Source organism: Cynocephalus volans, chromosome 2, assembly GCF_027409185.1.
Source record: "Cynocephalus volans isolate mCynVol1 chromosome 2, mCynVol1.pri, whole genome shotgun sequence".
NCBI classification, from domain to species: domain Eukaryota; kingdom Metazoa; phylum Chordata; class Mammalia; order Dermoptera; family Cynocephalidae; genus Cynocephalus; species Cynocephalus volans.
The window spans coordinates 168,001,334-168,028,221 of record NC_084461.1 but is presented as its reverse complement, the minus strand read 5'-3'; the positions used below and the strand labels follow the sequence as shown (position 1 = coordinate 168,028,221).

General features: G+C 50.7%; 2 protein-coding genes across 4 annotated transcripts in view; both read left to right on the top strand.

The window, feature by feature from the left end:
* EPHX2 (epoxide hydrolase 2) overlaps positions 1–12,460 on the top strand; it is a 51,511-nt gene extending 39,051 nt beyond the window's left edge. For all 3 annotated transcript variants that reach the window (XM_063085852.1, XM_063085853.1, XM_063085851.1), the window contains 7 exons: positions 5,140–5,211; positions 6,861–6,894; positions 8,619–8,721; positions 9,393–9,462; positions 11,319–11,399; positions 11,758–11,816; positions 11,988–12,460. In XM_063085852.1, the coding sequence (XP_062941922.1) occupies positions 5,140–5,211; positions 6,861–6,894; positions 8,619–8,721; positions 9,393–9,462; positions 11,319–11,399; positions 11,758–11,816; positions 11,988–12,066 (498 nt within the window). In that variant the 3' untranslated portion in view covers positions 12,067–12,460. The remainder of the gene's footprint in view (positions 1–5,139; positions 5,212–6,860; positions 6,895–8,618; positions 8,722–9,392; positions 9,463–11,318; positions 11,400–11,757; positions 11,817–11,987) is intronic.
* A 2,595-nt stretch (positions 12,461–15,055) lies between these two features.
* Positions 15,056–26,888, top strand: part of LOC134370685 (L-gulonolactone oxidase-like) — a 28,446-nt gene continuing 16,613 nt past the window's right edge. Inside the window, 6 exon segments of the mRNA XM_063087705.1 lie at positions 15,056–15,126; positions 17,577–17,671; positions 18,535–18,635; positions 21,139–21,202; positions 21,205–21,266; positions 22,691–22,785. Coding sequence (XP_062943775.1) covers positions 15,056–15,126; positions 17,577–17,671; positions 18,535–18,635; positions 21,139–21,202; positions 21,205–21,266; positions 22,691–22,785 — 488 coding nt within the window.

Here is a 26,888-nt window from a genome sequence, read left to right as displayed (position 1 = left end):
GGAAACTAGAAAGGCTTGTTTTTCTTTCCTTCTCAGAGAAGGCCTAACAGTCTTTCCACTTGTGTAGTGGAAGGGGGGTGGATGAGGCAGCTTAGCAGCAAAGACAAGTGCGATGAGCTGGGTGATTTCAGCTGCCCTGTTCCACTTTTTCATTCTGAGGTTCTCTGTCCTCACCGAGCCCGGGACTGGATCCCCGACACACTAGTTGCATCCAGCACACCCCACCCGCTTTCACCTCCCAACAGTCGTTCCTCTTTCCTTCTCCTTAACAGTATATAAGGGCACTTCAAAAAGTGCACAGGAAGATTTATCTTTTAATTCTATTTTTCCATGAGCTTTTTGAAGTACCTTCATATGTGTATTTTTATTTCTTTGGGAGAAATGTCCTCTGTTGAGGGACATTATCTCGGTCGCTTTTCACAGCTGAATAACACATTTTGAAAGAAAGTGCTGCCGTGTACTCTCTTACCAGGATTTACCTATCATGATTTTCTCTTTTGTGCCTTCCATGGGAGAAACCCTGGGCATTTTATTTTCATTTTCTTAAACTGGTTGTGTTACATTCTGGTGAAAAGAACCAAATACTGAGGAGTTTGCAGTCCAGCGTTCTCGTGTCCTGTTTTGCCGTTTATAATCCCCCTGACCTTGAGCGTGACATTTCCTGCCTCTCAGGCTGAGAGTCTTCATGTGTAGCACAGGCTGCCCAGCCAGTGCTGTTGCAAAGAGCAGGAGCTGGCACCTCAGCCCGTGGCAGGGGCACCCGAGTGCCTTAGGCCTTCCAGAGCCCCTCTGAGTCTTGACGCTGCGTCTCGCTCTTGTCCAACTGGCCAAACAGAGTCACAGTTGGACAGCGTGCTCTTTCTACCCAGATTTCAGAGGCCTCCATCCACCAGCATCTTCCACCTCAGGGACAACCACCCTGGCTATGTCTGCTGGCTCATTTTAAAGAACTGGGCCCCAGAGTCTCAGAGGAATCTGACGAGTGGTTATCAGGCGGCCAGGGAACGTGAGCAGAGCTGCGGACCTCCCACGATCAGCGGGAAGCTTCCATGCTGTCTCCCAGGCGGACCCTCTGGATCTTGGCTGAGCTCGTGCCCTGTGCAAGCTGCAATTTGATTTAAGTGGCTGTCTCCGGGGTCTCCACAGTGAACGATGGGCGCATTAAGTGCATCTTCTCGGGCAGGCTATTCTACACCGTGGAAAGAACAAAAGAGAAGATTACAGAGGAGAAACCTACTGAGGGTGAGGAGGAAAGGTATCCCTGTGTGGAGGCGGCTGTCCCGTGGTCCTCCCCACTGGGGGCACCTTGCTGGCCACCCCTGCCAGCACCACAAGGGGAAAGTCCAGACAATACTTGGTCTTCTTGATCACGTCCTCGCATTCTGGGGCTCCTGACAGTGAGTTGCTGTGTACACAGGGAGTAAATTGGAGGGGGGAGTTAGGAGACGTCCCAGGTGCTGTGGGTCCCGGGCCCGTCCCTGCGGCCAGCATACCTGCCACCCTGTTGCTGAGCCCTGGGGTCTTCCTTCTAACCCACTCCCCACCCTCCCAAATCAAGATACTCCCTGAGGAACTGCGTTAGTGTCCAGTGGTTGCCATACCAAATTAACCACACACTTGGTGGCTTAAAACAACAGAAACCTATTCTCTTGACGTTCTGGAGGCCAGAAGTCCAAAACCAAGGTGTTGACAGGGTTGGTTCCTTCTTGGAGGTCATCTGTTTCATGCCTCCCTCCTGATTCTGCTGGCCCCAGCAGTCCTCAGTGCTCCTGTCTGTGGCTGTGTCACTCCGGTCTCTGTGTCTGTATCATATGGCTTTTCCTCTGTGCCTCTCTCTGTCTCAAATCCCCTTTTTCTTCTCTTAGGAGAACACGAGTCATTGGACTTAGGTCCCACCCTAAATCCAAGATGATCTCAGCTTGAGTTCCTGAACTTAATTACATCCACAAAGACCGTAGTTTCAGATAAGGTCACATTTACAGGAGTTGGGGGTTAGGACTTGGGCATATATTTAGGGGGTAAGCACTATACAACCCACTACATTGGGGTGTGATGACCCTGGGGTGTGAATAAAAAGTGTATTTCATCAAAAACTGTATTTACCTCTGTTGTCATTTAAAGTTAATTTTCATGATCACATTGAGGAGTGACAAGCTGTCCAGAGGGTCGTGTTTATCAGACAGATGGAAGTGTGTCTCAGTAACACTGATCTGGAAGCCATGGGAACCGCAGAAAATGAGAACTAGCAGTTTCCATCTCACTGTGGGTTTCTGTGATTTCAAGTTTAAAATAAAGCGGGGTGTGGAGGGGAAAAGGTGGGGACAGTAAGAGAGGCCCCTCTTTGAATAATCACGGATTCTAAGGCTGGCTTCACTTCACGTCATTCTAAGTTGGCTCTTAGGGACTCTTTATTCTTAAGCAACCTCAGAGAACCCCTTGAGACAAAGCTCCAGGAGTCATGGAATTCCAAAGGCTTTATTCTAAGAGTTTATTTTAGAAACTAGAGCTGTCTTTAGTTTGCCTGCCCCCAGTGACAGCTTTTGGGTCACAGTACAGCAGATTTGTTCACTGGACTGTGTTTTGTAGGTCCCTACTCATCTCGTCTTCTGGAGGTGAATTAGCTTGTTTGCTGAATAATGAGCTTTTGGTAAAGGGAAGAAAATACAACCGCAGACTGTGTGGTCCTTTAGAAGACACGCCCACCAAAGTCTTTATCTCGTATTCCTTCCTTCCATCCTTTCTCTCTTCCTCTCTCTCTCCTGTCCATCCATCTAGGCTTTGTTGGGGACTTACTGTTACCTCGTACAACAGTAGGAATATGAATGGGACGCGGTGTGCGTCCATTAAGAACTCACAGGCTGGTGAGGGGACCAGACCCAAAAGCAGACCAGTCTGATGCAATCTGATGACTTTAATAATGGAACTAAGAATAATGGTGATAATAATGACCACTTACTGTCATGCCTTCTGTGTGTCAGGCATTGTAAGAAACATGCATGATCTCAGTTAATCCTTACAAAACCCTCATTTTACAGATGAGGAAACCGAGGCTCTGGAGGAGTAAGTCACGCAACTAATAAGCATCAATGCTGGGGCTTGTTAGATTCTAAAGCCAGGAGTGCAAAATGAGGAGCCCTGGTCCAGCTGGACAGACAGGAAATTTGTCATTGGTCAGTGGGACTTAAAAATATAGTCTTATCTTTTGTAGATTAAAGAGAGTCAGGTGGCACCAGCTGGGCACAGAACCAAAGAACAAACATCGTCTTCTCTTCTTTTCTGGCCCTCGCCTTTATCCCTTTGTCTCTGTTGATCTGATGTAATCTATGTGGATGGGCAGATTTATTTACCTTTTTGCTGTCTTTGATTTTTTATTGATCCTTTTGATATCCATTTCCTCTTTTAAGAAGCATTTGAGGGCAGAGCCCTGTCCAGACCTTTGCAGGTCTCTGCAAACACTGAAATGCATCCCTGAGTGCATGCATAGCAGCTGTTTCTAAATGAGGGCTACTCTCAATAAATAAGAATAATGACCGACAGCAACATGCAGGCTGCCCAGGGCTCTCATCGATCACTTACAATGCATTTGCTCCTGTGGCTATTTCTCGCCTTGGCATTTATCACGTTGCAGAAGGCCAGGACTGATTCTGCACTATAATTGAATCTTACGAATAGGAGGGTGTTGTAATTAAAACGCTGACATGGCTTTCATCAGAAAATCTCCAACCACAGATCTAGCGCCGCCGGATGATAAATGTGTTCTTTCCTTTCGTACTACCATCTCACAGATCCAGAGCTCTCATGAGGAGCGATGTGTAGAACAAGAAAAGATGCCTCTCAAAGTGTGCAAGGACCATGAGTCAGGTCATTGGAGCGCCTTGTAGATGGGGCTTTAGGATCCTCCTCTCTGGGAACATTGAAAGGAGGAGAGGCATGAACGTACGTACGTTCAGCCCCTTCTCTGCCCAGAACCAGCCACAGAGGCTGCCAAGAACAATTGAGTCCTTGCCCTCAAAGTGGTCCCAGAAGAGACACTCAAGGCTCTGCAGGATCTGAGAAGAGTAGTATTGTTTGTCGTTGTGGGGGAAGGTGGGACTTCGCAGAGAAGGCGGTGTTTAGGCCTGGCGTTGAAGGCCAGACCTAGGGAAGTAGGCGCTCTGAGTCCAGGTTAAACCAGGAGGTGGGCAAGCAGATCAGAAAGTATCCTGCAGTCCAGGTCAGCTGGTGCCTCGGGCATTCAGGTGAGTGGTTGGAAAGGGGGAGAGAAAGGCCAGTTGTCATAGCCACACTTACTCAGTGCCCACCCGTAACTGGTCCCTTAGGGACTGTGTTGCGAAAGGATTTTATTAGCTTAACTACAGTTGCTCCTGATAGATCTCTGCCTCAGGGACAGCTTTCTCTAAACTGTTTTCTGGAACAGCTTTTAAGACCAAGGGCTCTCAACCATTAGGAAATGTTCCCTTGTGTTTTACGTTGGCATCTCATAGCCCAGTTTGCCAGAGAAGGGGCCTAGTGTCTGTGGAATCAGCCAGAGAGCCATGTGTAGATTAGGCAATTAAATGGAACGACACTCCTGTGACGCAGAAGGAACTGGCAGTTAGTCATCATGAAGGATGTGTGTCCCAGCTCTTTGACAACAGAAATCCTACTGCCCTGTCCTGAGGAGGACAATCCTTGGCAGTCTGAGGATCTGTAATAATTTAGATCTAAATCAAAGGAGTTGGTCTTGAAGCTACTACAGCAAAATGAGATGCGAGGACGGGGCAGCTTCTGGCTTTTCCGCTCAGCTCCTCACAATCCTGGGAGCCCTTCAGCCCCAGACCCGTTCCTATACCAGCCCCTCCCCCGTTCTTCAAGGGATTATTACAAGTGGTACATTCTCATTATAGGAATTTTGAAAAACAAAAGAAAGCAGCATTCATAAACCCACCTTCTGGGGGACCACTTTAGCATGTTGTATTTTATTTCAACCTTTTTTTCAAACATGTTTCAAGGTGAAAATTCAAATAAATGCCATTCTAGCAGAACTTGGGCTGGATGGGACAGAGTCTGGGGGCTCCTTGCTTTCAGTCAGACGGGGGAGGGGTGACGGTTTCCTGGATTTCTGAGGTGTCCTTTGTTTTGCTTTCTTGATTGGTTTAGGGAGTGGCTGAGGCTGAACTGGAACGGAACCCGAGTCGGACTTTCAAGACCATCTTCAGAGCAAGTGATGAGGTGAGGGGTGGGGGGCAGGGGGTGGGAGTGTAGGGGGTGGGCTGTGTGTCCCGGAAGGGGTTCCTGCAGAGGTGTATCTCTGGATGGCTTCCCTGGGGGATGCTGGAGGACTGGAGGGGGGTGAGGGGCAGAGTTTGGGAATGAGCAACTTGATCTTCAAAAGAAGTTAGGGTGATTGGGATCCCACTCTATTGGTATCTCATTAACAGAGGAAAATTACATCCTCACTGTCACACAAGATCAGAGAATGATTATGATAGGGATCGTTTGGAAACTATACTATTACCACTACTGCCTTATAGTATGCATAACTGACTTACCCAAGTCCCGAATTAATGGATGTCTCTTAACAACCAAAGGAATTTAGGATGCTTTAACTCTGTAACTCGCACTCTCCTGTCTTTTTGTGTTAGTAGTCAGTGTAGTCAGTGCCTGCTTGGACCGTCCAGTGCTTTCCAGTGTCTTTACTGGTCACTTCTTATGTTTCACTCATTCATACTGAGATCAGTTTCTTTCTTCCTGAAGTACCTCCTTTAGTAGTTATCTCAATAAGGGTCAGTTAGCAGTAAAGTCAGATTTTTTTTTGGCCTGAAAATATCTTTATTTTGCTTTTAATATTGAAGAATGGTTTTATCTGAGTATAGAATTCCAGGATGAAAATTATTTTCTTTTAGAAGCTTCTGTCATTGCTTGTGAGAAGTCAGCCACAGGTCTACCCTCCTGTGTATTAATTATCTTTAGATAATTAGTTGTCTTAGACACTGTGGTGTCTAACCTGCAGTTTGGCCCATTTTTGAAGTTTTCTTTTTGATTTTATTTATGAAAATTGCATTTGGTTCTTTTTCAAATCATGCTGATCTCTTGATAGAGTCTTGTTCTATTCTTATTTTTCAGTGCCTTCTTTTCTATCCTTAATCATCTTATGCACACTCATTTCTTTTTCTCTATTTCCCTTCCTACCTCCTTCTCCCTCCCTCTTTCTCTGCCTCCATTCCCAGCCACCACAATTTCTATCATTTGATGTTTTTGGAGAATCTTATTTTTCTGTTCACTACACTTGCTACAGGGCCTTGTTGTGTATGAGTGAGTATGAGTTTTGTAATTTTGTTGTGTGAGCTCATCTTCAGCAGCTCTTAATCTATACCAGTCTGCTTCAGTTTGGATTGAGGAGATGACCCTCTTGCACGGTTTAACATTTCTTCTGTCAGGAATCCTGGTGGCATTACCTGCCCAGGCTCACGTGGTGGCTGTGGTTGTTGTGTGCTTCACACCTTGGGGGTTTCCAGATCATGCAGATCATGCAGCATAAATTCAAATTCAAGTACTTATAAAGGAAGGCCTATAGCTATGAATTCCTAGGTTTACTGGGATTTACTATGGAGGGGCAGGAAATATCTCATTTCCACCTTCCTATCCAGAGTCTTACCTCCTGTTCCCACTGGTTGATAAGCCCAGGCCTTTGCATTACCAGCCTCTGCATCCACCCTGGGGCAGTCCTGAGGAGGCCCCTCACTCTCCTGGGAGTTAGCATGTTCGTTACAGTCTGGTAAGGCACTCAGGTCTTTTGTTGTGACAGGGTTTTCATGTTACCTGTTCTAGTATACTTCCTTTGCTTTGCCCTTGAAATTATTTCTCTTCTCTTCCTACAGACTCTTTCGTCCACACGAAGTGTCCGTGAAAGGGGTAAGAGACATTTGTAAGAGAAAAGGGAGACAGGGGGCCCCAGCATACACCAGCTGAATGTGAAATGAATGTTCCTCCTTCTGACTGCTATAGGCAGAAGCCCTAAGCCTTCTGGCCCTGCATTGTGACTTGCCATACAAAGGTTCCCGCAGGGTGAAGAAGTGCTCACCTTAACCCCAGGCCTGACCACACAGCCTTGAGTTCCTTTCCACTAGGGAGCTGTGGGTTCAAGATCTTACACAGTGAGAGTTTGGAGGAGTCTTAGAACTTGTCTGGGGCAATGCCACCCTGTACTGATAAGGGTCCAAGCCCAGGAAAGAGAACTCACCTCTGCAGGGTCACCTGGTGCACAGGAGGCAGGAGAGGGCTGGACCCTGACCCGGGCCCTTCCTCCATCCAGGCTCCGTGTTCCAGTCATTTCCACTTCCCTCCTGGGAAGACCACCCTTGTTCTCCCTCCAGGGTTGGATATGAGTTGGAGCTCCACACAGCCCTAGATCAACACCCTTCCCACAGGACCTTATTTTTACCCCAACTCTGTGGCCTTGCTGTTATTCACTTGTATTTTTATGAATAATAATCACAGCCACTTGTTTGAGCACCTGCTGTGTGTACCGAACACTGGACCAGCCCCCTATAGACACATGACTTACGATCCTCATAGCATCCCTAAAAATATCGTGATGAGTATTATGGAAATATTATTTCTGTTTTCCAAATGAGGAAAATGGGTCTCAGAGTAGCTTGTTCAAAGCAGCCAAGCAGAGGCTAAACTCTTCCGACGCTGAAGGCTCTTACCACTACTTCTCTGTTCGTTCACAGTCCCTCATTCATTCATTCATTCCCCAGACGTTCTGAGTGCACACTTAGGGTGAGGCAGGAGCTGGGGGCTACCAATGCCCAGGAGCCTGGGGAGCCTGGGTCACATGGGGAGGCAGTGGGTGTTCTTGGCGTTGCTGGGGCACAGCCAGCCCAGAGCGCCGGCCTGTCGGGAAGCTCAGGTGTACCTCGTCAGGAGGAGCCACCGTGACTACATACTCCTTTGAGATGTCTCATGGAGGTCTGGAGCGCCTAGCTCCTGCACCTCGAGGCTCTGTGAGTCTGAAGGTGGAGAACCGCCCTGCTCAGGCAACAGCATTAGTGCCCCACAGGGCTGTCCCCTGGGAAATCACAGTCATCCTTGGGCTGTCAGCCATCCTCACAGGTCACCCTCGGGGACACAGGACAGGCTTCCACACTGAGGACCCACAAGGGAGGGCCCACAAGACATGCACACGGCCATAGGCTACGTGCTGTTGTGAAAACTCCAGGAATCTCAGCGTAGATAGATACCTGAAAAGGAACAGCATTGTTTAAGCTGTTTAGAAAAGGTGTAGTCTAGGGGACAGCAGGGAATGGGGGACTGGCAGGGCCTGGAATAGAGCCCGAGTCTGCCTGAAATGGCCTTGAGTGTTTGAGGGAGGGGTGTGCTGTGGTTTGTCCCAGAGCAGGGACCACAGCTGCCAATGTGGGGGTGACCCCTGGGCCCCAGAATGACAGTGAGATCACAAGCTGGGAGCTCAAGAGTTGATAGGCTCATTGTGGACAAGAAAGAGGGAGCGAACAGAGGCGCCCAAGGCCCTTGGCTATGAGGTCAGGTGAGTGTGGGTGGCCAGGGGCTGCCAAGCTCAGGAAGGGAGTGCCACCTGGGCCTGGGGTGGAGAGGAAGCAAGGGGCTTTTTGCAGGAGGATTCTTGGTGAATATGCCAGAAGAACCCAGCCTCAGCAAGATGGTCACTGAGGAGGAAATCCAGTTCTACGTACAGCAGTTCAAGAAGTCTGGTTTCAGGTAAAAAGAGAGTGGTGCCCAGACACAGGTGAGAGACTGCAGCGGACAGGGACTCCTCAGTGCCCGAGGGCAGGTGGCACGAGGCTCCACTCCCCCAACCCCCACCCCCGCGAGTGCCAGGCCAGCCTCTGCTTGAATGCCTCTGGCGTCAGGAGGCTCACTCCCTCGCGGTACTCGGCCTGCTCTCCTTTATGCTGGGGGAGCCCACAGCACAGAGGATTTTAACCATTTTTTAGTCATGAATCTTCTGAGAATAGGATGACAACTCTGTGTTCTTTCTTCAGAAAAACATTAAAAATATATAAACTTAAAAATTACCTGCATTTTGGTGTCCTTGCACCGCCTCCCGAGGTCCCTTTTCAGTGGGTGCCCTGGGTCAGGGGAGTGGCCTCTGGATGGTGAAGGGATGAAACCACGCTCTCCATGCTCAGCACTCAGAGTCTGGCAGCCCTCCCGGTGTAACCCTGCATGCCTGCACTGGGCCTTGCTGGGCAAGGTTTGGCACATGTGCCAGGCAAGGTGTGGGTTCTGGGCTCCGCTCTCTTGCCCCTACAGAAAGCTTTGCTCTTCCCAGGACTGTTGGCTCTGTGCAGAGCAGGTTCCTGCTGGGGTTTGTGGCAAAGCCATCTCCTCTAAGTTTTCCTGGTTTTACTCTCTGATCTGTTCCCCAGAGGCCCCCTAAACTGGTATCGAAACATGGAAAAGAACTGGCAGTGGGGCTGCAAAGCTTTGGGACGGAAGGTGAGTGCTGAGGTTCGCGTTTTCCCCCACCCACCCTGACCTGAAGAGCCACCCTCGGGGTGTTCCGCCTGCCCAACCTCAATGGATCCTGGGTCAGAGCTGGGGGTGGACAGACATGCTGGCATCCTCCTTTCCCTTTGGGATTATAGAAAAGACTTTGGAAACTCTTGCTTCCCTTGAAATGATTGAGGGTGGCATTGGGGACAGAGCAGGGCTACGTCCAGGCGACTGCAGCATCTGTCCGGAATGCCGGGTCTCCTGGTGGTGCCCAAAGCCAGGGCTGCAGATGGTCCAGGGCAACTCCCAGAGGTGATGTGGATAACGGAGCCTCTGACCCTAGGGGAGTGTTGAGTGCTCCCGGAGAGATGGGGTTTCAGTACCGATAGAGTCTCCCAGAACACGTCGGTCTCTAAGTCTAGTTTCCTCAGTCTCTCAGTCTGCAAAGGGAGTAATGCAGGTCCCCGTTTACATTCAAAACGTTAAAAACACTACAAACCTAAGGGAAATCACATTCTCCTCCGAACAAGATAGTGCAGGTAGCCAGGCCTTCCTCAGCTCACTGGGTGGCCCAGGTGATCTCATTAGTTCACTCGATGTGAGTAGTTCACTCGATGTGAGTGAACACACCTACTGGGTGCCAGGCAGCGTGCTCAAGCTTGGGAGTGCCATGCAAAGAAAACAGATACGGGCCTGACCTCCCAAAATCAGAGCCTGTAACACAGTGAATAAGAGCAGGCTGGGAAGCAGGTGGACCTGGGTCCAATCCCTGTGTGACACCGGGAAAAGCACTCAACCACTTCGATCCTCTGTTGTCTCTTCTGCAATTTGGAAATGACAAGAATAATGCCTGCCTCCTAGAGTTGTATAAGGATGGCATGGGTTAATGCAAGTAAAGTGTCAAGAACAGGCATGTAATAGTTTGATTAGTGTTCATTGTCATTATTATCCCTGTAATCTGTGACTGATGAAATCCCCTCACCGCAGTTCCATAGATGAAACCTCTAAAGCGCAGAGGTAGAAAGTGACGAGGTGTCGGGAAGGTGGGCCCGAGGTGCCGAGGGTGCACACCCCGTTCCTCTGCGTTACCTGCTGAGTCTCTCTCCCTCTTCTCCCGCCTCCTCTCAGCCCCCACCACCAGTTTACTTTTTGCCCTGGAACATTCTAGAGTTTACAAAACCCCACAGCAGCCTCAGGGTGAGTTTTAGCAAATCACTTTTGAACGTCCCCAGTTCCTTGTTTGAGGAGGGGGCAGGGTGAGATGCGCAGAATCGTGCACATAGGTAGGAAAGGCGCACATGCTTGAGCCAGGCCATGTGGAAGCTGCTTGAAGATGATCGTGACAGTGGAGTGAGAACAAAGAGGACAGATGGAGGCTCCACTGTCATCAGATAAAAGTAGAGTCGCTTTTTTTGATGTCACGTCAATAGTGATCGTGGGCGCCCCATTCGCTCTCTAGAATCTTGGCTTCTGTTTTTAATCCAGGGGAAAGGAATGTTGGTCTTCGTTCAAGGGCATCTTTTCTCCCTCCTGGTGCCATTGACTTGGTTCTGTGAATATCAGTCACACGGAGCAAATGTGTTCTTACTTATGCACAGACACACACGTGAGATCCATGTTGGCCACTATCTTGCTAAATCCATCATTTTAAAGATCTCCAGTAATAAGGGAGACTCCTTTGTGCCCAGCTTGGCAGATACAAAGACAAGACCATGGTGGTGCTGGGGGGGGTCTTCTCAGGAGAGTTGGGAGTGGAGGAAGCCATGGGCGTGAAGACGCAGGAGTCTCCCTGCACAGTGCGGGGGAGGGCTCCCGTGGGGAAGGTGCCACAGCTCCCATGTCCTGCTGTACCTTCCCAGATCCTGATTCCGGCCCTGATGGTAACGGTGGAGAAGGACCCAGTGCTTGTTCCTGAGCTGTCCAAGCACATGGAGGACTGGGTGAGGGAATGGCCCTGGATGGGGGTCTTCAGTACATCCTGGAAGAGAGCACAGGTGCCCAGCAGGGAGGTGGCCATGAGAGACACAACTCATCATGCCAGATGGGACAGTGGGTGAAGCTCCTTCCTGATGAGGGGCTTCGTCAGGGAATCACTGTCCCCTCTTGCGAGCAGCAACTATGATACTTCCCTTCCCTGCCCCAGGGGTGGCCTCATCCATCCACCGCTCCTCTCCTGATATAATGCGGGGTTCAGCAGGGGGCCTATGGGGCACAGAGAGGAAGGTGTCCCTTCACAGGTGGCCTCCCTTATGCTACCCTGAAACCAGACCCATTTGCATCCTGCCATTTACCTTTCAGATCCCCAGCCTGAAAAGAGGACACATGAAGGACTGTGGGCACTGGACGCAGATGGAGAAGTAATGAGACTGGAGCTTTCTGGGAGTGGGGGGCACAGTACTCCCTGCCCACTTTCCAGACCAGCCTTCCTGGTTCAGCCATAACTCGCTGAGCCACTCACTTGGCCCACCACTGCCATAGCGTGGGTGAGTGGGTCCAGAGAGGGTGAATTACCTTCTTCTCCCTTTTAGGCCCGCCGAGGTGAATCGGATCCTCATCGAGTGGCTGGAGACCGAGGCCGGAAACCCACCAGTGCTCTCAAAGATTTAGCACGTGGCGTGTGGCCGCACCAGCAGGCGGTCCCTCTTCCATCTGTGGGAGCACCGCTCTTGGTATCTGGATGTGGCCTCGCCCGGTCTCTCCTAACCAGCAGCACTGTCCCAGGGGGGTGCGCAAGAATGGTGGATTTTCATTAAATGAAGTGAATTAAATCCGATGTAATTTTAGATCCAGGAGAAATCACGTGTGATTAGTTCTCTGGCTATAACTGTATCGTCCCCCTACCTGTCTCTAAGGACGGCTAACATCCTGTGGGGGACAGAATGGAGCAGCCGGTGGTGATTTCTCTTTGGTGATTTTTCTTTGACTGACCGATTCACAACTTTGTAGCAAAATCAGCAGTTCATTCTGAAGCGTCTCAGCAGAGATGAGACCCCTTCATTCAGTAAATCAAAAACAACAGAACAAGGGCGGCTTTCCCACTCGTGTTCTTGCTGGGGCACAGTGATGTTCAAGGGTGCATTGCCCATGAGGGGCACGTTCCCTCTGCACTTGGGCACTGCTGGGGTCTCTGTGGCACTGCGTGGTCTAGAGTAGCACTGGCCAGGGGAACTTCCTGGGGGGACGGCAGTGGTCTGTTGTGGGCTGTCCCACAGAGTAGCCGCTGGCCACACGCAGGTGGCCACACGCCCTTGCTCCCCGTTCCCCTTGCACGTGCTCATGTGCAGATGCAACCTTGAGCACTTGAAACGTGCTGGTGAGACTGAGGAAGTGAGTTTTAGATTTTATTTCATTTTAATTAATTTAGGTTTAAATAGCCCCATATGTCCCCACAGCTCAGTGCAGATCTAGCCGTCCACCCCTCTAGCCTCTCCTTTCTCTCGTCCATCCGGTTAGACACCCTGTCTCACTGACTGTCTCCTATAGCCTCTTCTCTGCCCAGCTTTGGACCCCAGAGTCCTGTAGCAGCAGATTCCCAATTGGTCTCCCTCCCAGCGGGGTCGGATCCTGAATGTCGTGGGGGCTCCCGCAGCATGGGAGGTTGTTTGGTTTTCTTCATTGCTGAGTTGTAGTTCTTTATATATTCTGGGTATTTACCCCTTATGAGATATATGACTTGCTACCTTTGTAAAGGTGTAATACCTTTTCTTTCCCATCCTAAGGGTCACGGTTGACACTCCTATAACAAGTCAGGTTAACAAAAGAAAAACATACCAAATTTGCTTAATCAAAGTTTTAAGTGACATGGGAGATTTCAGAAATGAAGACCCAAAGACCCAGGATAGTCTGGGTCTGCCTGTTTTTAGGTTTCATGAAGAATGGACCTCGTGTAGAAATGTGATTGGGCAAAAAGGGTATAATCTAATGGTAAGAGACTGGGGGAAACCCAGCAGGGCCTGTCTGTCCAGATTCTTCTTGGACTCTCTGTGCAGCATTCCTCCCTCCCCCAGCCCCCACATGGGGCAGGACCCCTCTGGAATGAGAGTGGGAAGAGAGATGGTGGAGAGGTACCTTTCTGGGTTTTATGGCTTGCATCGAGGAAGAAGAATTCTGGTTTCCATGACTCACTTTGGGGGAGAAAAAGGGGTGGAATACAGGAGACGGAAGGAAGGGAGAAAGTCAGAGCAACCTTGCTCCCGAGGCTTTCCTGTGTCCTATAGTTCAAAGTACTCAGCGCACCAAGCGGCCGTGCTTTAGGGTATTGTGTTCTGAGTCCAACAATTGTAAGCTCACTTTTTAATCAATTACAAAATAACATCTTTGGGCTGGCCAGTTAGCTCAGCTTGTCAGAGCATGGTGCTGATAACACCAAGGTCCAGGGTTCAATCCCTGTACAGGCCAGCCACCAAAACAAAACAAAAACATCCATTTCTAAAAGGTCCTAGGCCCTAAATTCTGCTGTTTCTTAAATAGCTCATCCCTTTTTCCGTGATGTTCGTGCCAAAACCAAAGGGCAGAGCAGATCAGCACTGCGGAGCCAGTGTGACTATTCGGACTGTGTCAGAATTTCAAAGACAGAAACAACTTTTTTTTATGCAACTCAAAGTAAGAGAATTCCTGAGAAAGTCCCAAACAGCAGTATTCGCGGTGACTGGAAGACACTGATGGGGTGGATAGATGTTCCCTGACTTCGTCAATGATCCTGGACTCAGATGGAGGCGTCGGATACTCTAGATGGTCTCACCCTACTCTGTCTTAGGAGTGTGGAATTAACTGTACACCCCATGTCATACTTTAAAGAGAACGAGCTGGCTAAGTGGAACAGGGATGTGATATCTGCACACCAGGAATCCTTCAACATTCCAGAACGTTCACAGTGAGAACAGGGGTGTTTCAGAGAAATGTGTAATGTCACCAGGGACAGATGGCGTATGAAGGGGCTCCTTCTCATTGATTTGTAAGTCTGGAAGGGGAAAAGATCTAAATTAAAAACAAGCTCTTCAATGACCACTGCAAAGGTAACACTCACTTCCCTTGATAACCGATGTTTGAAAAAATTAAGACTTAGCAATTATTGAACAAGCCGAGTCCTTCAGACAGGAAGAAATAAACAACCCTCGACCTCTCCATTTTTGCTGATTTTTATATTTCTTCTCGGGTAATTTTATTTTGTTCAGTACAGGCAGTTTATAAAATTGATGCGGCTGGCTTGGGGTGGGGGTGCAAGGTTCCATCCAAGAGCAGTAGCCTGGTGGGGGGGTAGAAAGAAAAGCTCCTGCATGGATCCAGGCACTACAGGGACGGTTCAGCCGGGGAGGGAGGCCCCCACACCCACGGCAGCAGGCTCAGGACACATTCACAGGGAGGAGGAAACTCAGACCTGCTTAGTTGGAAGGGGATTTGTGGGTAGAGGACAGGCTATACCTCGCCTGGAGCTGTAGGGACAGGGTTGAAGGGAAGTGGGAAGCAAATTAGTGATGTCAGGCTGGACCTAAACACTCCCTCACCCCACCGCTACCTCCCTGTTGCTGGGACCTGATTCTGGTCCAGGTGTTGGCCACAGCCCCCAGGCCACTTCCAGGGCTTTGGGACGGTGAACATGGAGAAGGCCCAGCAGCCAACAGACAGGAGCCTTCTCCACTTCTCGGCCAAAGGCCCGCAGAGGTCTGGGTGCGCTGGGGCTCCCTTCCTCGAGTAGTGGATGGCAGCCCCGGAGGTGTGGGCCCCAGCTCCTCCCTCAGGGATGGGTCTCTCAGGAGGGCTGGGTGGAGACCAGCCTCGGGGCTTGCAGACGCAATGCTTCAGCCATGACAAAACTGGTTCTTGCTGAGGCCTCTCTGCTTGGCCTGTATACACCATCTTCTCCCGCGTCCTCACATGGTCGTCCCTCTGTGCATGTCTGTGTCCTAATCTCCTCTTCTTACAAGGACACCAGTCATTTTGGATTAGGGCTCACCCACACGACCTCACTTTACATTAATCACCTCTATAAAGGTCGCATCTCCACATTCAGTCCCATCCTGAGAAATGGGGTTAGGGCTTCAACAAAGGAATTTTGGCCCCAGTTCTTCCCCCAAAGTTGGCTCTGCTGTGTGGCCCCATGCCCCGCAGGCTCCCCACCTGTCTCTGGGGCTCCCCTCTCCATGACTGAACTGTTGCTGAATGTTCCATAGTGGCCCCTACACCAGTGAGGGTGACCTGTGGGCAATGCATGGCCACCCCTCCCCCATCTCACAGCCTTCCATTTGAGGTTGGGGATGCATTCCCGTGAATGTGCACACACAAGCATGCATGCAGCAGTTTCTGGCAATACTGGTTGGGGGACACAGGTATGCCCGTGAGTCCCTTCCCAGGACTCTCAGGTGCATATCTGGCCCCGCGCCCGTTTCCCCCAGTCCAGACTTTCTTCCTCCCCAACTCCAGAGCCATTGCTTACTCTTCCCACCAGACACGGCTCCTTGCAGGGAAAAATCTGACAAGACAAGATGCTCAGAAATGTATTAATTTGTTGCACCAATGCGCATGGGGCATTGGTTCTGTGCCAGACATGGAGCTGAGGGATGGGGAGGTGGATGACAGGGTCCCGAGAATCTCGCATCAGCCAGCTCACTGCTGGGGACAGACACAAGAGCTGGCTACCTTTCAAGCACCCACAGTGGCCCAGACTAGGTGCTTCTCCTACATCTGCTGTCACCTTTATGTTGACCCCAAGATGTGCAAAAGTGTGCCCATTTTATTGAAGAGGAAACTGAGATTCACAGAGGTTAACTGGCAAAGCAAGGATTAGGAAGCCAGGTCTGTCTTCCCTAAAGCCTCACTCTCACCCTCAACGCATGGATCTGGGGAGGGAAGATCTCTGCTGGAAGATACTGCCTGGGCTCAGTGTCACTCACCCCCTGTGCTGCAGCTACCAATGTGTATCCTGTCTCCCTCACAGTGGTGGGTGACTCGGTTCCTGCATCCCCCGGTCTGATGAACGAACTGACACACACTGGGACTCAGCCTTCAGCCACACGGGCATGTCCTGTGGGCCTCCCCCGAGCCAGGACACTGAGCCAGCCCTGCACAGAGACCCCACAGGTCCCCACATTACAGAACCCAAATCCGGCTGCCCACGCCAAACAGAAACAAAACACGCCAAAGTCAAATGCTGGTGAAAAGGGAAGGCTTTATTTATTCGGGACCTGGAACCTGAGAGAGATGACAAGCTGCCCCACCTCCAAGGCTCAGATCTACTAAGGGGTTTGTAAGGAGTAAACAGTGGGTAGTGAAAGAAATTGGGGACATGAGCTACAGGGGCTCTGTGTAAGAGGCCAGGTGCAAGGTCTCACTACGGCTCCACCTGGTTTCTCTTCTCGTCCTTGATGGTATGTTAGGGTCCTGCAGGATTTCAATTTGTTTCGGGGTGGAATCATCAAAGCTTTATTGATGTCTTCCTTGGTTTCTCAGGGGCTGGAAACAGCTCTACACTTATGTAAATAATGTCATCCTGCCACGTCACCGAGGTTCAAAATATCAAGTAACTATGGGAAAGGAGGGAACTCAGAGAAATGCATGCTAAGAAAAAAACCAAAAAACAAAAAACTGGTCTTTAAAAGTTTTTCTAAAGCTTGTGCAGGTTTAGGTCCCAGCAGGGCTTCAGTCCAGCTCACTGCAGCACCCACATCACAGCCTCCCCGACCCATGGTGTTAAGGGGCCAGTTTTGAGGCTGGGAGTGTCCTTTGGCTTCAGAATCCCTAGGGTTGTGGTCAGAGCTCAGGCAGCTCCCAGAAACAGAGCAGCACCACTTAACCTCTGCCGTTCTACCTTCCTGCCCAGGCAGGGGCAGGCCTGAGCCGCTGTTTGCAGGATGGCTTAAATCCTGCCTGTGGCGGAGCCTGTACCCACTCTGCTTACCTGCCTATGGCAGAGCCTGTCCGCACTCTGTTTACCTGCCTGTGGCAGAGCCTGTACCCACTCTGTTTACCTGCCTATGGCGGAGCCTGACCCCACTCTATTTACCTGCCTTTGCTGGGCCCCAAAGCCTCTGTGTGCAACAGCTGCAGAGTCAGCCAGAGTTATCCCAGCACAAAGGTTGCTGGCCCTCTGGGCCCTACTGCCTGCTGCATTGTTCCCGCAGGAGCCAGAGTCAGCCAAGGCCACTGACCACTGGAGCCATTGTAGGAGTCCACATGTGGCCAGTCGGTCCAGCAGGGCTGAGTCCAGGCTGGGCGTGTGAGCTGGGGGTGGGAGGGCAAAGTTAGACCAAGTCTGAGGCCATGGAGGAGACCACCAGGACCCTCTCAAATTGGACCTGAGGCTCTGGGGAGGTGCTGGGATGTGGGCAGAGGTGCAGGAGAGGAAGGCCTGGGATGGACTCCAGCACCTTTACTTGGCTTCTGTGTGAGCTTGGGGAAGTAATCTCACCTCTCTGAGCCTCAGTTTCTGCTCCTGAAAATGGGAGTACTATTACCTATTTCACGGCCTGACTGCAAGGTCTAAATGAGGTGTGATATATAAAGGATGCCAGCACAGTACCCTGAGCCTTGTTCCCAGGACCCCATGGCTGTGGGCTAGCAGCCAGGAGGACTGCTGTAGGGTCTCCCAGACATGCCCCTTTCCTGCTGGAGAAAGCTGGTGGGAAAGCTGAAGGCCAGTCCCAAGTCCTTTTTGGGCCACCAGGGCCAGATCACTCAGCCCCGTTCCGGCTGTCCCACTCGGTAGAGCGCACTGTCGTAGAACAAGGGCAGGAGCCCCTGGTCCTGTTTTCTCGGGCTCTACCCTTGATCATATCTATTCCCTTTTGCCTAAGAATGGGCAGAACTTATTCTAAATCTGCTCATCCATGTGAGGGGTCACAGGACATGACAACAGGAAGCCCTACACATAGCCACAGGGCTTCAGAGTTTCTAGGTGTGTTTAATCTTCCCAGTGGCCCTGAGAGGTGACTATGGCAGAGAAGAGCTGAGCTCAGAGCTGTGGCCTCAGCCTCCAGTTCTGCTATAATGGTAGCAGGGGCTGTGATGGGACAGCGGGATAGCGGTCAGGGCGGCCCGTGGCTGCTTATCAGCCCATACCTGGTTTTTTTCCTGGCACAGGTCCACAGGTACAAGGAGTCAAGTTCCAAAACTGGGCGAGGACCTATGGCTGCTGCCTGGAGATGTACTGTCAGCCCACGTCCATGGAGGGGATCAGAGAGGTGTGTGTCAGCACAGCACCCATGATGGCTCAGTCCTGTAGACCACAGCCTGGCCCCAGGGAGGAGGCGGGGGTCCCACCTGGGCTAAGATCCTGCCCCTAGCCAAGAGCTTGATGAAGTCGGCTAACTCCAGGCCCCTGTCCTCTCTCTCCCCTGCTCTGGCTCCGCTCAGCAGCCACATTACAACGTAGTGTGCCCATGTTAGTGTGCCCGCCACCTCCAATCTGTACAGCAACATGCCACTGACAGCCTGGCTTGCATTTCCCGCTCAGATCTCTTCCCTGAGCTGCAGATTTCTCTCGCCGTATGACTCAAAAAACTCACAAATATGGCCAGGACCACGTTTTTGATTTTTTTTGCCTTCAACCTATTCCATCTCATGTTCCCATCTCTGCACAGGGTCCCAGTTGCTTAAGTTAAAAGCCAGGAAGTGGGTCACAGTCCCTCCTTTACCCTTTTTTTTTTTTTTTTTTGTCGTTTTTTCGTGACTGGCACTCAGCCAGTGAGTGCACCGGTCAGTCCTATATAGGATCCGAACCCGCGGCGGGAGCGTCGCCGCGCTGCGAGTGCAGCACTCTACCAAGTGCGCCACAGGCTCGGCCCCTTCCTCCTTTACCCTTGTCTCATGTTAGCAACTTTGCCTCAGTTTCCAGAACCCATGGCCTTCTCTCCAGGGCCACTGTCACCCTCTTGCCCGGCCACCCTTTGTTCCTCATCCGCTGTGATGTGGGGGGGCCCTCCCTGGCCTCCCTGCTTCTGTTCTTTCCTCCCCCAAATGCACTTTCCATACTTGGCAGGAGTAACGTCCTTACATGTAAGCTGAACTGGGTTACATCCCGCTTCAAGCCCTTCAGAGGTGTCCTGTTGTTTGTGGGACAAAACCTTCACTCCTGACTCCCAGGCCATGCCCCATGGGGGCCTGTTACCTCCCTAAGGTGCCTCTCTCCCTGGCTCGCTACCCAGCCACGTGATTCTCCCTTCAGTTCACGGAGCAAACCTGGCTCCTTCCGGCTTCAGGGCCTTTGCACTCTCTGTTCCCCTGCCTGGAATGCCCATCTCTCACTAGGTCCCTTCCAGGGTCAACTTCACCTCCTCAGAAGCATTCCCAAGCCACCGTATCCAAAGCATCTCTCCAAGTTTCTCTGTCCCAGCTCCTTGTGTATTGCCGTCACTATGTATTCATAATTTGCAACTGTTCTGTCGACTTGAACATTTTCTCGCCTTTGACATCCACCCTCATAAGGACGTCCACCTGTGCTTGTGTCATTCTCTCTTGTATCCTCAGCACCAGAAGCACTGTGCCCAGCACTCAGGAAGCACCTAATAAATATCTGTTGGATGAATGAGTGAATGAGTAGATGAATGAATGAATGAACAGGACCCAACTTCTGTCTTTAAAAGGCTTGGGGTCTTGTACCAAAGACAGGCATGCATGCAACTAACTTCCTAGGATGCAGGTGCTGTTTCACCAGCACTAGCAGTGTACAGAAGAGGGTGGTAACCATTCTGAGTGTGAGTGGATGTGAAGAGAAAGCACGTGTGCATGTGCACGAGCGCGGGCATGGGTGACGCTGCGTGTGTGCGAGCGTGGGCACGGGTGACATGCACGAGCATGGGCACAGGTGACATGAGCATGTGCGCGAGCGTGGGCCCGGGTGAGTGCGTGTGTGATGGTGGCCAGAGGACAGCGGCACTAACAGTAACAGTCACCCCCGTCAGCACCGTGGCCTTCCTATCCATTCTCATCAATGTGAGGTGGTGATCACTAGCCCCATTTTACAGGGGAGCACACTGAGGCTCAGGGAGGCTTTGTAATTTTCCCATATCAGTAAGTGTCAGAGCCAGGATTCAAATCAGGTGTTGTCTGAGATCAAAGCCACCAACTTCTCATGCAGTGAAAGCTCCCTGAAGGAAATTGGTCATTGAGCTGGCCCTGGAGGAAGAATGAGTTCATCCGGGTGCTGGGAAGTGATTGAGGGGAGTGGGAGACCGTCTGGAGGGTTGTGGTGTGAATTGCAAGGCCAGTGTCCGTGGTGCAGACATTACAGTGTTGGAGCATCATGCAATTATTTATTCATTCAGTAATCATCAGAGACTCCCTACTTGTGCTGGGCCTGGGGTAGGCACTGAAGATACAAAGTCAGATCCAGCCACTGTTCCTGGCCTCTGGGAATCTTCCTTCTAGGCTGGAGGCAGCTGGAGGATGTAGGCCAAGGTCGGAAGCCCAAATCTTATCCTGAGGACACTGGACTCCTTGGAAGGGTGTGTGCTGGTGAAGAATGTGATTGGGTTGCCTTTAGCAAAGCCTCCAGCTACAGGGGCCAGAACGAACTGGAGCCCTGGGACTTCGGGGGGTTCCTTGGTTCTCCATCCTGGCTCCCTTCCTGGCCCTTTTCTCTTGTTCTCTCTCATGGAGTGGCCAGCACAGCAGCCTGGAGCTAGGCTGGGCCCTCATGCGCTCTGCATGCCTCTTGAGAAAGGCCTGAGTCACGTGTTGTCTCAGCTGGTGCTGGCCCTAGCCAGGCAGCAGAACAAGCGAGTGAAGGTGGTGGGTAGTGACCACTCACCCTGGACATCGCCTGCACCGATGGCTTCATGATGCACACAGGCAAGATGAACTGGGTCCTCCAGGTCCTCAGAGATGGACAGCCTTAGCCTATAACCTAGACCCGGTCTAGAAACTCTTTAGCCCCTCCTTGAGCCCTCATCCTCTCCCTGCCCCAAGTTCCCAGAGTGTCACCCCAATTCCTGGCCTGCCCCTGAACACCCTTCAGCTGAACCCTCCCTGGGCGCTCAGGCCTCTTGTCAGGTCTGTCTAGCCCCTTGAGACCACAGAGATGATGTCCACCCCCCTCTCCTGCCAGAGGCTCCTCTCCACTTCTCTACAACAGGAGCCAAAAGTCAGCACGCTGACCCCCGCAAAAGGTAGACTCACAATGACCAATCCAGAAGGGTCCAAAGTGGCACTTAGCTAGTTTCACAGAGAGAGAAACTGAAGATCAGAGAGGGCAAGTGACTCACCTGGGGTCACACAGTGGATCAGCAACAGAGCTGGGCATGGACTCAGGATTGACGTTATCTCTGTGCTGGAATATTGTCCATGCAATCCAGCCAGCACCTGTGCATGCCCCCAGGTGCCTGCCAGCAATCAGGGTGCCCAACATTAGGACTCCTGTCCTCATCCACTGGGGCCAGCTCCCCCAGCTAGAATTTTTATCAGATAACCTCCCCTCCCCCCAGCCCTCCTAGCAGAGGTGCTGCGTTCCTCTCTACTATACCTTTATTCGCTCAGGCTGACAGTCTCCAACCCTTAGAAAACCCTCCACCAAGACATCGGTCATGGCAGTAATTAACTCTGATTGCTAATTAGTGAGGATTGGGCTCCAGCAATTCATTTTACCAAGCTCTGTGCTCTGGGTCAATGAAATGAGCTCGTGTTTTGGAGCCAGATAGATGTGGATTCCCAACTCAGTTCCACCATCGATATTTGTGTGACCTTGGGCAGGTGACCTCAAGTCCCAGATCTCAGTCTCCTCCCTGCAAAATGGAAAGAATGTTCCTCCCTCCCATGGCTGCCATGGGGATCTCATGACATGACCCCTTTGTCCACATGGCAGGCACCAAATAGATGTCATGTCTCCCCCCTTCCCCTTCCAGTGCTTAGGTCTTCCCAGGGTGAGAATAAGTGGAGAATTTGGACTCCCTCTAGCAAAGTCAAAGCCCTACACAGAGGACTCTCACCTTCCCAGGTAGGGGTGGGAGGATAATGCACCGGTGCGGCAGAATTCTAGTCCTAGCTCTACCGAGAGAATTTGGGCAAATCTCTTCTCCCTGTGCCTCATTTCCTTCACCTGTGAGAAGAAGGGGTTATCCAGAATATTCCCCAAGCTCCAGTATTCTTGGGCTCTATACCCCCTCTGGCTGCCTACGGTGGGAGGTGGCTCGAGCTGACCATAGGCTGGGATTAGACACACACACTCTCCAGGAGAGCTGGCTGCAGGGACCAGGGCCGGGCTACAGCCTGACTTCTTCCAACCTGTGCTGGTCTCCTGCAGGTGGACAAGGAGAAGAAGCAGGTTGCTGTGAAGGCCGGCATCCTCCTGGCTGACCTGCACCCACAGCTGGACAAGCATGGCCTGGCCCTGTCCAAGTAAGAGCCCCTCTGCCATTCCTGAGTGGGCCATGGCTGCTTGCCAACCCTTGCCCCAGCCTGGGCTGGACACTCAGAATCTGGCAGGAGCTTTCGAGGACACTTCCCAGGTGCACCCCTTCTCTGGGTCCCCTTTTTCCCCCTTGGGGTACCTGTCTCCCCATCCCCCATGGAATAGAAAAGAACAGGCCAGAGAGGGGCTGAGCATTAAATAACAATCCTGAACAGGGGTGGGACAACCATGGACTAAGTCATGCTGAAAACTTGCAACAAATAACTCCAAGGATACAAACACAAAGATATGCAAAATAAGCACCCAGAGAAGCAGGTGAGCACAGTGACTGAGCCACATGGTCCCGATGTACCTACCACAGCTTCCCTTGTGCCTCTGTCCACATCTGGGTCATTGCTCAGGGTTAATATCAGGGGATTTCCACCAAAACAGGAGTAATGCAGCCAAAGAAGTGAATCTCTAACTGTGGGATTTCAACCATTGGCACCAGGTGACAGAGGCGTTTTGGACATTGGGGGAGCAATCACTTCACAGCTGGAAATCACACCCGTGGAAGCCTATGGGGCCCTGAGCACTTTGCTTTCAGCCTTACAAAAAAGTAACCTGGATCACTCAACATGTTAACCAACCAGTTTTGGGGTTTTTTTTTTTCCCTATTCTGTTTCCTTGTTCTCGTGCTGCCCACTGGGACTTCCCATTCTATTTCATAGAACGGGGGCTGCCCAGATTCATGAATTGCAAATAACAGCCAGTTACATCTGTAACTCAATTTTGTCTTTTGACAGCACTCAACCCAGGGGTCCCTCCTTCAGGGAGCCTGTTCTGATTCTGTCCCTCTCCCACCTCCCTTGCCTGCCGAGGCTGGATGCGGAGCTCCCTTGGGACCCACCGACAAGCATAACACGGTAGGATCAGTGTCAGCAGAGGGGACTTCCTTATTATACTGCCAACACTGTCCTGAGACTCTCTCTCTCCTGATTTCTCAGAGGGTCAGATAAACAACTTGGTTTTGGCTTGGTGACGTGGAACTTCGACACCAGTGACTCCATTCTGGTCTGGTCTGCAGGGCCTAGTGCAGGAGCTCAGTCCAAACCAGTGGCCTCCTATACATTCTATCTAACAGTCCCAAAAGATGACTGGGTATTACCAAAAGGAAGAGGGGAGAGGAGGGGTTCCAGGCAGAGGGAATGCATGAGCCAAAGCCCAGGAGAGAGGAAGCATGTAGGGTGTGCACCTGTCTGTGAGCAGACAGTGGGACAGAGCCCATGATCAATGACAGCAGAAAGAGACGTGTTCTTAGTAATTGTGGGCATTAGCATGTTGGTGTCCTGTGTAAGCTCTGTGTCTGTCCTCCCCTGGGGACATGTCCTTCACAAGTGGCTGCCTGCACGAGGCCCATCTGCCTCTCCAGAGGGAATTGCGATGTCCCATCCTTTACGTCTTGAGGGCCTCCTGGGCCCACAGCTCTGAGGATGCTGGGGGACTGTTGGTAGAGGACGGGAGCCACACAGCTGAGTCACGCATGCGCTGGACATGCTCTCTCACTTCACCATCACACCAACCCTGTGGGGGAGAATTGGAACCCCATTACAGATGAGGAGACAGAGGTCTGAGGCAAAGGGGTTACCCAAAGTCACGTGGTGGGGAGGCTCGCAGCCCTTCGCGTGTCATGCACTAGATGGGGCTGGACGGAAGTGTTGCTTTGCCCCCCATGGATTTATCACCCCACACCCCGTGGGTGACAGAGATGCAAAGAATTACTCAAAGCCTATCTCTTCTGAGCAGTGAGAGACCCTGAAGTGGTTAATCTCCTGGAACCCTCAAGCGAGAGGCATCCCTTCCTTGGGAAATTAACGCCGAATTGGGGTTCTCTTCCAGCATTTATTTTCCAAACCAGGAAGTTACAGGAAGAGAACAAAGGTGGGGTTATAGTTTAACAGTATAGGCTGGTAACTTTCAGTGAAACAAGCCAGATGACATTCCAGTAAGGCAATTAAGTGGTCCTGTCAACACAAGCTTGAGCTTAGCAAACATTCTTTCTCCATCCGGAAATTTTCCAGTATCTTTAAATTTCAATCAGTAACTAGTCCATCCTTGAGCCAGCAACCTTGCTGTGCCACAAATCTTTATCTTACAACAGAGGCTTTGTAGCCTGAGGAAAATTTCCAGTCCTCCACAAGGTCAATATTTGAAACTGCAAGGCTTCGGAAAACCAGGCCCTGTGAAGTACATTTGCTTTATAGTATATTCCACACAGAAGGGCCATTGCTAAGGGCAGGCAGCAGCACAGAGAAGACCCCAGCCCCAGAGCAGACAGAGAGGTGCTCTTCTGCTTCACATTTGTCTTAGCTGATGTTCAGGTTCCTTGACCCTTCGGGGCTGCAGAGTCCCCATCTAGAAAATGGGTCTGTAAAACAGGGGTATTTAGAGGAGTGGATGAGTTCAAGATGCCTCACATAGTATGTGCTCAATAAACATTATCTCTCTTCATTTTCTTGGCTCTGTCAGGTGTGGCTCCAGGACTCTGAAAAGGGGACCTGTCCCCTTCTCATCTTCACCCTATTGAGGCCAAAGTCTTCCTTCCTTCCTGGTGGGTCTCTCTCCCCAGGGACCTTGCTTCATCTACTTTAACAAGGTTCTAAGCATATTTCCATATCACTCTTCAGTCTCTGTATTAGTCTGTTTCTGTTGCTTATATCAAAATATCTGAAACTGGGTGATTTGTAAGAAAACAGTTTCAGAGGCTGGGAAATCCAAAGTCCAAGGAACACATCTGGTGAGGGTCTTCTTTGGTGGTGGCTTTATGGCAATGCAGGGGTCTCACATGGCAGAAAGTTGTGGAGCAGAAAGAGACTCGCCTCTCACATGCTCCCCTTTTAAAGCCCTCAGAACCATGCCTATGACCACCATTGTTAATCCATTCACTACAGCATGGTCCTACAAGCTAATCACCCCTTCAAGGCTCCACCTTTCAGTGACCATAACAGGATTTCCCACTCTCTTAACTGTCACAGTGGGGATTGAGCTTCTAATATATGGACTTTGGGAGACACAATTCAATCAACCCACAGCAGGCTCATGCACTTCCTGGAGATGGAAAGCTATGTGATGATTTGATGGACGATCCCCTTTGTTAGTATTTGGGTCATTCTCATTTTCAATGTTGTAAACAGCACTATGACTAACATCTTCATGTGCGCACCTTTCTGTGTGCCAGAGGAGCTCCCTAGGGCCCAGTCTCTGGGATCCTCCTCCAACATTCTGGTATTTTCAGAAGGGGCAATGTCACCAACTAACCCAGTCAATGTGGATAATGAGACCTGAGAAGACAGGAAGGCAAGAGGTGGGTGGGGGAAGGTGAGAAAAGACTGGAGCTCCTTTCCTCCTCTTCCTGTCATGCCAGTGCAGCTCAGGCCTCCTCTCCTCTTCATTAAGCTAGGACTGGGATGTCTCAGAGAAGGCTCCTGAGGACTAGGGTTTTTTTTTTTTTTTTTTTTTTTTTGTGTGTGTGTAAAATGTTCATCTTTTTTTTTTTTTTTTTTTAAATTTTATTTTGTCGATATACATTGTAGCTGATTAATGCTCCCCATCACCAAAACCTCCCTCCCATCTCCCTCCCCCCCCCCAACCATGTCCTTTCTGTTTGTTTGTTGTATCAACTTCAAATAATTGTGGTTGTTATATCTTCTTCCCCCCCCCCGGTTTGTGTGTGTATGTGTGTATGTGTGTGTGTGAATTTATATATTAATTTTTAGCTCCCACCAATAAGTGAGAACATGTGGTATTTCTCTTTCTGTGCCTGACTTGTTTCACTTAATATAATTCTCTCGAGGTCCATCCATGTTGTTGCAAATGGCGGTATTTCATTCGTTTTTATAGCTGAGTAGTATTCCATTGTGTAGATGTACCACATTTTCCGTATCCACTCATCTGATGATGGGCATTTGGGCTGCTTCCAACTCTTGGCTATTGTAAAGAGTGCTGCGATGAACATTGGGGAACAGGTATACCTTCGACTTGATGATTTCCATTCCTCTGGGTATATTCCCAACAGTGGGATGGCTGGGTCGTATGGTAGATCTATTTGCAA